This window comes from Neolamprologus brichardi, chromosome 12 (assembly GCF_056152115.1).
Source record: "Neolamprologus brichardi isolate AB-2024 chromosome 12, ASM5615211v1, whole genome shotgun sequence".
NCBI classification, from domain to species: domain Eukaryota; kingdom Metazoa; phylum Chordata; class Actinopteri; order Cichliformes; family Cichlidae; genus Neolamprologus; species Neolamprologus brichardi.
The window spans coordinates 29232330-29246190 of NC_142115.1; the positions used below are offsets into that span (position 1 = coordinate 29232330).

A 13861-nucleotide genomic window follows, 5' to 3' on the forward strand; every position below is an offset into this window, starting at 1 on the left:
AATCCAGTATCCAAACATCAAGCTCTGCAGATTACATTACCGATGTCCTGTACAAAAATGTGTACGAAAGAAGCAGTTGTTAAAGTCCCACGCATTGCTGAATATATACTGAACTGCTGCTGCACTTGGCTTCATCCACCAAGAAAAGACCGTAACAATGAAGAAATGATCACTAAGAAATTGGTGTTTGTTTAGTGTTACAATCAATGCTCTGTTAATCAGTTAGAGCTTTACAATAGAACTCCAAAATGGTTGTTTTATAGCAATCAATATACTTGACATTTTCCTGTTTATCGATCATTGCTTAAACTTGCTGATACATTGCAGGATAGTTGTACAGTGCAGCTGTGATTCCAATAATGGTAATGTATGCATGGATACGGGAGTTGAGTCTTATACTAAACAGAGGTGTTAAAAAAATCACTAGGCCCTTTGCGATACATAAACTATTTACAGTTTATCCTTCACAAACATCTTTGTGAATAATTTAGTGGGTACCAAATTTTTATTAGGCTTCATAATTTTTTGCTGCAGCTGTGCATAGACGAGCATTTGTTTATTTATTTATTTATTTATTTTTATCTCTGCAGTGGTCCTTTGCACTGAGCTTAGATTTGATAGCCTCCATACTTTTTTTAAATTTAGTGAATTCAATGAAGCCCCCACATTTAAATGATTAAATTACAATTTCTCAGTTGAAACCTTGTTTGGATGGATGGATAGATGGATGGATGGAGTGAGTCCTCTACCAGAAGCCTGGGACCCTGAGGGTCATGCACAGTATCTTTGCTCATCCTAGGACTGTGCTCTTCTGGAAAAAAGATTTTAGGAGTCATGCCTGGGATCTGCTGGAGCCAATTGCGTAGTTTGGGGTCACTTCTCCTAGTGCTCCCATTACCGTGACAACCGCTCTTGCCTCCACCCTTCTCTACCTTCTTTCTCAGCCCTTGGTATTTATCAACCTTTTATGTGTTCCTTCTTATTCATGTTTCTATAACTAGCTACATCCATTACTACATCCCTTTTCCTCTGCTTGTCCACCACTACTATCCTGTTGGTTAGCCCTCACCAATTGGTCTTTCTGGATCTGTAAGTCCTACAGGGTCTTAGCTTGGTCATTGTCAACCACCCTAGGGGGTGTATTTCATTTTGACCTTGGGACTTCCAGGCCACATTTGGCATTCCAGTATACTACCTTCTGCCAGATACTCTTCCAGTATTGCTTCATCTCGCCCTAGGTGGGACTGTTCTCTTATGGTTTCCCTGCCACCGAGAATGCATCTTGGATGGTTCAGTGGAGAACATCTGGGTGATTCTGCTGGCTTCTGTCTGTCTGGTATAGCTCTTCAAGCAGTCAGAAACTGACAAGGAAAGATTTACAGCATTGGCTAAGGTCTTGGATACAGCAGCTGGTTGTATTTCTTATCCCTTTGTTCATCACACCACCTGGTGGGGTTGGTTGTGGCTGTTCAGCAAGCATTACCCTCCATGGAGAAGAAGAATAAAGGGAAGGGAACTGCAGAAAGTTGTAATGTGTGATTTCCTTATCTGCAATTCTGGCAAATCAGCTGATCTCAGTGACATCCCAAAATCCAAACATTTATGATGTGCTGTTTAAGCTGATTAAGCTTGCAGACATTTGCACCTTTGCCGAACTACCTAAGTACACAACATCTCCCCTTTTTCATGCTCTGTTTAACTTACTCAGTGTCAGATCCTTTGAGATACTTTGCCAGTTCTGTACAGAATTTTTTAGTGTTTTCCTTGTGTCTAATTTTTTTTAAATTTATATAGATGGAATGGTGCTGCATACATGTTATTCAAATTAGGTGCCACTATTTTACTATACAGCAGTGAATTCTAAAAATTTATTAGACAAAGAACCTATTTTTGGACTTCTGCTTCTTTATGCCACAACAGTGTATTTTAAATCAAGGAGTCAATATGGAATTGAACTGTCATTTTAAAATCATGATATTTTTGCAAATTTTACAAATGAAAATGAACATTAAAGCTGATAGATGCCTTGATTGGCATTATTCAGTGCCTATAAACTATGAAACGTGAATATTATGAATTTGTGACTTCTGATGTTATGGTTTGTCATGATTTATGCCTGAATTAGACTTCAGTGGGAAATCTACATCGTAACTTACAATGTAACTGGAAGACCCGCTTAACCCTATGTCGTACGCTTCCATATAACCTGACATGCACCTCCTGAAAAATGTAACTACACGACCAAAATACATGGAAAGTTGTGGGTTAAAAGGGGTTTCCAGTTATGTCGTAAGTTATGATGCAGCTGCAGAAGCCTAAATCAGGCATCAGCAGCAACGGCCAACATTGTTCAACAGTTCTGAAACATAGGGCCATATTGGGTTCCTGTAGAAAAGAATGATAGTGGCTTCTTTAGATAAAGCAAATATTAAAAATAATCATAAAAAATATCATTCAGTAGCAACACCAGGGATGAAAAATAAAAGAATAAAAAGACAACAACGACAGCAACAGCACATAAAAGAATAAGTAAGTAAAGGGCAAGACAAAGTGAAAGATTCTCAATAGCATGATAAAACAGATGTTCTACCAAATGACACATTGGACCTGTGACCAACATAACAGGGCTCTTTTACATCAAGCTTTGAATTTCTTAACACATGTTTAGTATAAACGTCCAAACTTGCAGTCTCTCCATCTGTCTCACCATGTCTTAAAAAATTACCCCCATCTGTTTATTCTAAAGTATAAAACACTTGAATACCAATCTGTCCATCTAACTTAAACAATAAAAAACTACATTCAAGGTCTTAAACACCTAAAATGTTCAAAACTGAACTATGAATTTAATACTTAAAAAGATTTTTAAAAAAATAATTGAAAAATGTGTACGTAATTGTCAATTTTACAATAATCTCATGACCTAAGAATTATGTATAAGCTAGTAACTTGTGCTCAAAAATAAATAAATTAATAAAAAATTCTCTCAGGATTCCAATTCCTTGACAGCTCGTCACACTTAAAAAAAAAAGTAACTGCTTCATTTTAGTGTTGGGATCACAACAACAGATTGTTTTCCTTCTGCCTCTCAAAAAGCAGGAAAAGCAGCAAACAAGATTTTAATGATTTGACAGTTGACTCATTTAAATGCCACTCATGTCCATTGAAGGCATCTTTTACAGAATGTGTTGAAGAATATGCAGGTGGTGGGTTGAATTTTGTTTAACATCTGTCTTCTCTTGTTTTTCTGCCATTTTAGTTACCATTGGCAGCGATATTTCTTTAATTTTTCACTGAATGTACCATTTCACACTTTAGGCAATCTTGGCAAACTTGGCAAAACTGCAATGAATAATATTTTCCATGAGAAATGGGATTCCCACGTCTTGAAAAGCACAGGTTTTAGGTTTGAGCAGTTGTTTGAGCACATTTGAATAATATAAATTTACTACTTGCCTTTCATCCAAACATAAAATTCTTAAGAAAGTTTTGCTATGTATTCATTCACCAGGTTTACAGAGCAATGACGTAATTTGAGACTTGAAATAAAACGTGCTATACTGGTTTACTTACTCAAAAGCTCCAGTTTATATATAAGATGAGGGCATTAAAATGCACTTTTACAGTGCTTCTTTTTAATATCTTTTTGCTATTCTAACAAGTTCAGACCCAACAAACACCATTTGCTTTTACTCATGTCTCTTGGACACATCTGCTAAACATGCAGCAAGTTTGTTTTGACACATAGCATATGGCTTTTGTTTTGAGAAGAATTCCTTTTGGGTTCACATTTACATTTTTATCACTTAACTGACACTTTCATCTGGCAACTATTGAATAAGCATCATTTGCTTACAATAATTATTACGTGCTAAGCACATTGATATAGATCACTGTAAATCATGTGTCTTCACTTCACTCTGGTCACATCTTTCAAAGGTGAGAATAACAATATTACAACGGTTAGATCTCCATGTTGATGCAACATGTGAAAACTGCATCTAGTCACATTAATAGACAAGTATAAACTAGATCATGATACCCTGATAAGAAAGACACAACCAAGAACACATTTCAGCCATCAGCAGACTTTCTAGGAACTGAACAGTCTTTTGGTCATCTTAAAGAATTTAAAGAGTAGCTCTCTGCATCTAAGAGCAGTGGGAATGTGAAAGCATGGTGTGAAAGGAGATAAAAGCTCAGAAAATCTTCTTTTGAGCCATACGTCTCTTGTTATTCCACTATGTCTGTAATAAAGAAGGAACTTCAAACAAGAACGTGACAGTAACATGAGCTGACTGTGGTTCTGGCTCTCAAGCCAGCCTGCACAAAGGCATTATAGGTCACTTGGTGTAGAGTCCAGGCTCACATATACAGTAAATACTACTCATACAGTGGCTCACTCCTGTACAGTGTCCTGTACATTTCACTCTGTTGGCATCTTAAACAGCTCGGGCTAAATCATCCTGAAGATCATCTATAAGATAAATTTAGTTAACAGGAGGGTGTGTAGCAACAACGATCAATGCCTCGCAGGCTTTCACTTTCTCCTAATGCTTTAGACCTTGGTAAAATTGAGATTTTCTGGTGAACAATGGATGTTCCTTGTATGTTTAGCACACTTTGAGACACTAGAGAAAAACAACTTGGTCTTTTTGTTCTTTGTCTTTGTATCTATATACAGCCTTTTAAAGGAATCTATTTTTTCAGCTAAGAAATTGTTACTTGCGTCATGACAGCAGGAATAAATTATGCCTTGAACCAGATTTAGATAGTAGCTACTTTTCAGTGCAGTTTCTGAGCAGTTATGCACCATAGTGATAACCACAGTGACTAACATTGTCTAAAAGCTCATCTTTTTGCCAGATTAACCCTCTCAGGCTCAAATTAAGTTTTTGTTGCTAATGCACAACCAAGTCCTGCAGTGGTACTTCTGAATAAAAAAAAACCTCATAAAATATGTATGTGGGGTAATCAGGTTGTTAGTTTTTAACTGTTGCAAATCGGCAACGTCTGCCTTGAGAGGGTTGAGTGTCAGTTTAATGAACTTGAAAATATTACTTCTAATCTGTTGAAAAATCAATGATTAACAACTGGTAAAGTAAAAAACTAATAAATAACATCAGCGGAACACATAAACCTTGAGGTCTTAAAATCCTCTTTTCTCTCCTAAAACATTTACTAACATGTCCAAATCACTTTTAATCCTGGGTAGACTTACTAAGCCCTTTGAGTAACTTTCATGCTGAGGAGAGCTGTCATTTTATAGCCTTTTAAAGCCTCTGAGCTTTAAACACATGGAATTTCCAAGTAATATAGTCTAATTTAACAAAGGAAGATACCTAGAGTCAATACACAGAGGAATTTACACTGCTTACATTGGTCCAAGGACAAGCTGTTTATATATAGTTCATTTAATGAACCTGGCTAACTGACTAATATTAAGGCATTGCTTGTAACTTCTGATCGAGAAAAGCCCAAAACCCAAAAGCAAGACAAAAGAAATGCGTAGGTTACTGGTATCTTCCTGGTCATGCTAAAAGCAAGGCCCAGGTTATGAGCTAAAGTATTACCAATAAATCAGATATTAAGAGAAAGCTGGAAAGGTTTGGATGAATCAGTTGATTGAACTGGATGAATTGTAAACCAGTCGTACACAGTGTTATTCTTCTGAAAACAGCATGGTGACCTTTTCAGAACCTCAGCACCCGTAATTCTGAAATCCCATGTGAACACAGTAATGTTTACAAAAAAAAGTGTGGATCGAAGAGTCAGACTCCTGAAAAGTGTATACCTGCATCTGAGATCTCGAGTGTGGTGTGAATTTGTAGTAGCTATCATACTTGGCCGGTGTTTCTCTCCCTTTCCATCTTCTTCCCCGTATTTCCCCCAGCCTTGTTGTTGCCTCTGTGTCACACTTCTGTCTCTAGTAGTTTCTTCCGTCTCTTTCTTTCTCTCAGAATCTTTTCATCTCTTTGGTAACTGTAAATATGCTCTCCTATAATCAGATCCACTTCAAATAATTCCAAACAAACACCGGACTTATGCCTTCATGACACTGTGGAGCAGATGTCCTAAACAGGGCAAAATAGCGTGTGAGTGCAACCCCCAAATAGCACTGATATTTGGGGGTTGATTTACAAAAATTGTGCTTTTTTATAAATAGGTGCAGTCAGTTCATTTCAATATGACATGTCCAATCTGCCAAGAACCATCCAAGTTGATATTCAGCTAAGAGTAACTTACTAACACTACAGGCACAGCTCATTACTTGCTGTGAGAAAAGCATATAATTATAGGTCCATGTTCATGTCTATGTGTACATTAAATGTACGCCTACAGTGGCGGTCTGGCAGAGAGAGTTGTTATGATCAAACAGGCTTCAGTAATTACCAGACGCCAATGTAGGACTGTAAGCTGTACAAAAATATTTTTACATTGTGTTCATGTATTAAGACAACATCTCTTTAGGAGATAAACCAGAACTGGAAATACCCGACTGATAAAAGTTTATTTCTATACTCTGCGACTGGTGGTGTTACCACAATTTTTCTATGCTAGATTTGTTTAGTTTAAAAAAATGGATGTGGAGATATAATGTGAGAGTCTTCTGTGCATCTGTGATCGATATCTCAGCTATTGTCAAAGTGCATACAGCTGAATTTGTGTAGCTCCACTACTAAAAACAGTAATGAGACACAGCTCACGAGATCGCAGTGTGTGCGCTGTCCATGGTTCTGAAATCTTTTTTTTTTTTGAATAAAAAATGTAGGTTTAAAGTTTATTAACATAAATGCATTGATCAGAAGAAAAACACATATTACCTTCAGACTTTCAAACCAAATCAAACAGAAAAAGTGACTTTTTCTCTCAAGATACAGACTTTACTGTGCTTGAGGTCCAAGGCCTGATTATTTTTAGAATTGGTTCAACATCATTATCCATCTATTCTCTCTGTTCTTCAGCTATTTCACTTTGAACCCCATTGTGAAATTCCTGCCACAGAAGTGTCAGTATGTTGTGTTGCTCCTTTTGACTGGTGGTTCCAGGTCATTTATGGAGCAAATTTACATTTAGGTGGCGTAGAAATTTGTATGTTTTCATCAGAGCTTCATCTGGCTTTTCGAACACATTCACACAAGTTGGAAAATGTCTCATTCTTTTAGGATGTGCTCTTAAATCTCTGCAATGCAACCATAACTACCACTATATGAAGTACTTAGAATAATACATGCTTTTTTCAGCATTAGATATCAGTTCAATAAATTGCATGTTCCAGTTGTTAGTCAGTGTGTTTGTGTACAACAATTACATATTCTTCCCCCTATATTTTGTACTTGAGAAAGGAACTCCCAAAAACCCATATGGAAGACGGTTGGTCACAAAAATTGACAAATGAATTCTCTCCTCTTAATCACAGTCGTGTTGCTGTGGTCTCTTTGTAAATAATAACAGTACATTTTTTATGGCAAAAACCACTTAACCCTGGCGCAACACATTTGTAAATCTGGCTTTACATCTGCGTTGATGGCACCACTAAGAAGGTATGGTGGTTTCAGACACAACTTTGCATCTCTGTTTCCTGGCGAAGGCTTTAACATTTAACAATTAAATAGAGGACTGGTTTTTTTTCTTTGTCAGTCTGAAAATGGAACTGATGTTACAGGATTAAATTAGGTGTAAAGGGAATTAATTGGATTTAAGTGAGTCTCTTGTTTAACAGAGCAAATTGTTATCTTGTTCCTGCACCTATTGCTTGCTTTCCTGGGTCAGCATTCCTTTGAGGAAAGCATCTACACTTTCTCTTTAGACAACATAGTCTTTGTTAGCTTTAGTGCATTTCTGCATTTTCATAGGTGAAGCCTACAGTTTCTTTGGTAAAATAAACAGTAAGTGTGGGTGAAATATGCATAAGGTTATGATTAAAATATAAGGTGGTTTAAAAAAGAAGTTGTACTCAACAAAGTCAATCAAGTGTAATTATTTTGACTCGATTTGATGCTTCAACCAGCTATATTCTCTGTCATATTCAATCTGGATTTTTTTTTTTTTATTTAAATCAAGTAAATATGTAATAAAACCTGAGTTTGCTCAATATATTACAGGGAAGGCAGTCTGCATAAGTAAAGTAAACATACACCAAAAAAGGAAAAGGAGACATAATCACATTGACAGAAAGAAAAATTGCATTTGTGATGTTAAAAAAGCAGAGGGGAAATTTATTTATAGTGTAGGTTCTTGGCATGATGCCCCGTTGCCTTTTCTCTTTACTTACTCTTTATTTCTCAACTTAGAAAACTAATGTTGAGATGCCAATAAACAAGGCACTGCTCCAGAAAAAAAAAGGAGAAAAAAAATCTATTGTAATGCTCTGTGAGCTACCTGTGACCAAGGGCAGCACACTCTAATTCTTAATGAGTAAAACCTTTTTTTTATACAGTTAAAGGTAAGGTCAAGTTATGTGTGTAATTATGAGTTGTTGGGCTTTGTTCATTTCTAATGCAAAATGTGATACTGAATAATAATTTTGTTTCATGACAGAGCTGCATGAGGTACACGAAAAATATAAATAATCCTGATTAATAAAGAAGTAGGCGAATTAGACAAAGGGAAACAAACCGAAAGAGACAGCGCATTGAAGTTTTGCTTGTCTCCCTGCATTACACTAAAAAGTAGAGCTACAGAGGAAGAGCGACACATAGAGACTTGTCAGTCTTGGCTGAAGCAGCTTAGGGACGCAGCCTTGTCCATCATCCTTTTTGCTGACAGACATGGACAAAGGCACATACGACCAAAGACCTGACAGATGAAGAACATAGTGTCTTTCTATCTCCTTACATATATGACAGTCTATGTTTTTTATGCATGTTCAGAATTTCCTGTCAGGTGAGCAAAATCTTACATTTTTTCATGCATTTAATTTCAAGGGTAAACCGTCAATACACAGTACTCTACTTTCTTGATTGAAACACATGCTGCTTTAAATTCACCATTTTCACTTTTTATTGAATCAATGCTGATTTTTGGCATGAGAAACTTGACGATTAGCATTTTGATAACTATACAGAGATCGCAGACTGTTTATGGTGTGTGTAATAGTGTGTGGTTCAGTTAATGAACAAGTTATGAAAAAGGTATGTGAAAAACAATCCACTGGACTAATATTTCCACATAAAACCTACTTCTGAGTGCTGATTTTTCCCCTCTCCAATAATTTGAATGACCTTGTTGCACATGTGAACACAGTGTTTCATGCCAAAGGTCATTTCATTAAAATGCAGAAATATGTATTGATTTCTTCTGCGTGACAGCTACCAATAAGCACATCTTTGTCATACAAAATATACTTTGAAACTTATAATGATAATACAAACAAAAGAGTAGCACATAACCAACTGCATCAGTCATCAGTAGGTGTGTTAATAAAGTAGATAACTAAAATTTATTGAGAAACTATCGGATTAAAAAATTGCAGCAGTTGTTAAAGTATTATTGTTTGTGTCAGAAATATAGATTTCTGACATAAGATCCATTTGTAAAACTGGAAAATATAGAAATATAATAATAGACAGTTACACAGAGCATACTCAGAGTAACACTATTACTGCAACTAGGTGCCTTGTGATAAATACAAATTAAATAATCGCTCTCTGTCAACCACTTTAATATCCACCCACCCATGTTCTGCCCTTTGTCTGGGTCCAGATTGGAAGGGACTTCCCTATCTCCAGCCAACTCCTTCAGCTCTTCCAGGGGATCACTGATGCGCCGCTAAGCCAACCGAGAGATGTAATCTGCCCTGGAATGTCCTCTCGGTAGGACATGCTCAAAACTCCTCACCTAGGAGACATCCATGTCAAATGCCTAAACCACCTCAACTGGCTGCTCGCAGAGGAGCAGACATCAGGATGTCCGCCTTTATCAGTGACCCTATTTTATCTGGTACTACCCAGGGCTGAGGGCCATTGGTGAGAGTTGGAATGCAGATTGAGCAGCACATTGAAGCCCTCTAACATAGCTAATCCATGACCTCTCACATCACTGCAAGGTCAGGGCGCTTACCGTATCAAGAAAATGGCACATGTCGAGACAACAGAGACATGAGAGTCATAAAAAAGGAAACACCACAATGTTGACATGGTTCTCACTCTGATCTGTACTTGAAACCAAAGTAATTTAAACACTCGAGCAAAAGGCTTTTTTCCTCCCTTTTGACATAACTGTTACACTATTTGGTTGTTTATGTGTATGAATTGTAGGTATTGCAAGACTTTGCATGGTTTTATACTATGAAGATGCAAATTATGTTTCTGTAGAGCGTTTAAGAAGGTGCTTTATTTGATATTATATCATGAGATCTGTTACATTACAATATGTTGAATTACAAGAAGACTGAGGTTTGTGCTCTCACATGAGACTGTTATTCTATTTTATTGCATTGCATTCACTTGACTTTAGCATTTTGTTTTATTTTATTGCCTGTGGTATGCTGGGGAAATTTTGTTTTTAAATTCATTTTTCCACCTAAATGTTTTATTTATGATTTGTCTTTGAAAAAACCTTGTCCTTTAAAAATCACTCCAATGATTTTTGCTTTTCTCAGCGAATGTTCAAATGTACATTTCTACTCCCTCATATTCCATTCCTGTCATTCTGTCATTCACAGAATATCCTGACTCTTTCGCCAAACTTGCTTTGCTTTACATGCGTTTGCTGCCACTGTATGTGTAGTAACTTTACTTTGAAGTGGCTTGAACTGTGTGGTGGTTGAAGATGGGAGATGGCGAGAGAAAGAAGTGAGTGAGAAAGGGAGATAGAAGAGATTGAAGAAAGGAAAGGAGTGGAGACACAGAACCAGAAAATGCAGAATGATGGCACAGTTTTTCCTCCCACATTCAGCTGCTGAATTATAAAATAGGAGTTTTCATTTTATACTGCACTACAGCAAACTCATAAATAAATATTCACTGTATTTTATTTGCATAGACAATGAACAAAGTACACTTTTGCTCTTCCTTTCTCCTTCATGTTTCCTGATTGCAGCAAAATATAAAATGATGAGCGGGGAATGTTTTCACTTTTCAAAATACACCAAGAAAAAAAAATACTTTAGAGTGAAAAAGAAAAAGTAGGTTTTCAGGTTGTTACAAGAGGTTCACAATTTTGTGCCAAACACAAAAAAACAGCTTGATTAGATTATTACTGACATACGCAGGTGTTTTTATACATACACACTCACAAGAATATCATGTACAGAGAGCTTATCAAGGGAAGGGTATGGCATGTTTGGCAAGACATAAAGCAAGAGAAACACAAGAAAGTAATAATGAGAAAGAAATAAAAAGTGAAATTTTTTTTGCCTCCTACTTCTGTGTTGAGGAAAACTTTTTTTACTTCAGAGTGTGTCTTTGTCAGTGTTGTTTGTGTGTGTGTGTGTGTGTTAATAAGAAGAGGCGTAAACACGATAGTGTGCATGTGTATGCATGCTTCTAAAGTGTGTTAATAAACTGAGGGAGGGTCTCGTCAAGGTGATAAATAGAACAGAGCACACTGGGACAGATTAGAGAGAGAGTGAACAACAAAAGAAAATAAAGAGATTAACTATAGGATGCCTTGAGAATGAAGGATTGAGGAGGGGCAGAGGGAGGGATGAAGCAATGTATACAGGGAAGGAAGGGAAAGAAATCACAGAGGAATGGATGAAAGGGTGAACAGAAGCTTTATAGGAAGAGGTGAAGAAAAAGAAATGAGAATGAGAGATGAAAGAGTGGACCTGGCTGGAAAAAAATAAAGGAACTGGGGAATGATGGTGATGAAGGAATAGAGATTAGAACATCTAGAAGGATGGCAGGTGAGGAGGACACTATCTAGATTAAAGAGAAACCTGGATTTAAAAAAATATGCTAGTGCTATACTGAAAGAAGGTTAACATAAGGAAAACAAGACTGGAAGAAAAGAAAAGATTTGGGATGAGTGGAGAAAGGTGACAAAAATTGAGCGTCAGAAAGAGAAAGAAAAGTGGTGAAGCATACTGATGAGAGGAAACGGGAGTGAAGAAGGAAAATGGAAGCAAAATTCCAAATCCTGTCCCTGAAAAATTACTAATTCATTGTAGCCTTTCTCATAAGCAGAACTGCATTCTCTGAATTAGCCATAATCTCCACCTCAAAACACATCTGATTCAGCCTGCTTGCAGCAATTATTCGGTAAAACTCTTAACTTTCTTAAAAGCCTTTGCTGTCACTCCTTTGTCTTCTCCCACCAAAACATACCGTGGGAGTCGGCACCATGCTGCGTGAATCAATTTTAAAAGGCGTTCTATACAAAGAGAGTATGGCATGCATCAGAGATTAAAGAAAATCAGTGAGAAAATCGGGGCAGGGAAATTCCAAGCGATGCAGATTGAATTTTTAAGCATATTGTACCTTAACTGTCACTGTAACAACTCAGCTTTCTTTTCTCTTCGGTTTATAATGTGCTTGTGTGAACTTTAGATTAACCTTGCTTTCTCTTTTTTTCTTACTTTGTCTCGTTCTACATTCTTCTCTGCAGGGTGTGGTTCCAGTCAGGTATCAACTTCCTGGCTGTGAAGCCCAGCAACCTTGTCGCATGGGAGATCAAACAGGAAATGGCACCGGGAAGCAGTTCGTTGGCAGTTATGTGCCAGAGAAAGGCCTCCTCCACAGCAGAGAGGTAGGACTCAAACTCTCATATCTATTCTTTTTTAACTGCTACCTCTGCCATGCAGCAGCTCTTTAACGTATCCCTTTTATAATGAGTAGTTGTGGGTGAGTAGCTGTTGGAAATGGTCTTTGATCTTTGTGCTTCAGGGCCATAAGAATGATAGTGCCACACATTTCTTAAAGCAGTCTTAGTTGTCTTTACAGCGACAGTAAAAGTGTCAGTTAATTTAAGAAAAGAAATTATTACAAGATCCTTTTTTTGACAATAACAATAACCATAACTTGTGTACTCTATACATTAGCTTTGAGTTTAAAAGGTATAGGTTTCAATGGCTCTTTTAGATTCTTACTGTTTTTTTATTGAACACAACAATCTGTAAGCCATCTTTGAATCAGAAATTTAAGAAATCAGAAATTAAACATAGTGTAATTGTGTTGCCAGTAAAGAAGTTTGTCTTATTGCCTATGGACTTATTGGTGATATGTGTATATCACAGAATAAATACATACATGCATGTAGTACACAAAGGCTGACAAGTGTCGACATCAGTGACTCACAACTCATGCTAAATTTGCCATGCATGTGTGAGTGTTTAGTTGGTGTCATCAGGGTAAAACCAGCAACGACATAGTAAGTACAGTCTCTTTTTTTGTTTGTTTTTTGTCACTTATATAGCAGTCAATTAATACTTAACCTCAGTGAATGCTTACACTGACTTTGTTGTTGTATGGCGTTGATGGAGAAATGAAATATAATGGGTGAGATCTAAAACCCCAATATCCCAAAAAAAACATCTCACTTAAAAAGATAGCAGAAGTTATTTGGATGGAACAGAAAATGTATTTGTGATTAATTCGCATATTGTTACAGCTCAAAGCAAGCTCCAGGAATCAGTAATACAATTTTATTCCAAATCAACAAATCCCCAGTTTAAACTAAATGGATATTATAAGAGTGGTCGTTTTACAAAGAAGAGTAGCTGGCTCATTACGGTTCTTACTCAGTCACTTTCACACTATCAACAGCGAAGCAAGTCATTCAGTGTGCTGTTGAATTGTTGAGTAATGTATTCTTGTACATACTTTCAAAGGGATTGATCGCATTTTGGAAACACTATAGTTATATGACTGTCAAATATAAAATACACTGCACTAAAGAGGCTTTTATAATTATAATC

The 13861-nt window shown here is 36.7% G+C and overlaps 1 protein-coding gene across 1 annotated transcript in view; it reads left to right on the top strand.

Annotated features, from left to right (window-relative positions):
* The window catches only part of si:dkey-215k6.1 (transmembrane protein 132C), a 257482-nt gene that overhangs the window by 124108 nt on the left and 119513 nt on the right, over positions 1-13861 (top strand). The window contains exon 4 of the mRNA XM_006790028.3: positions 12553-12693. Within this exon, the coding sequence (XP_006790091.1) occupies positions 12553-12693 (141 nt within the window). The remainder of the gene's footprint in view (positions 1-12552; positions 12694-13861) is intronic.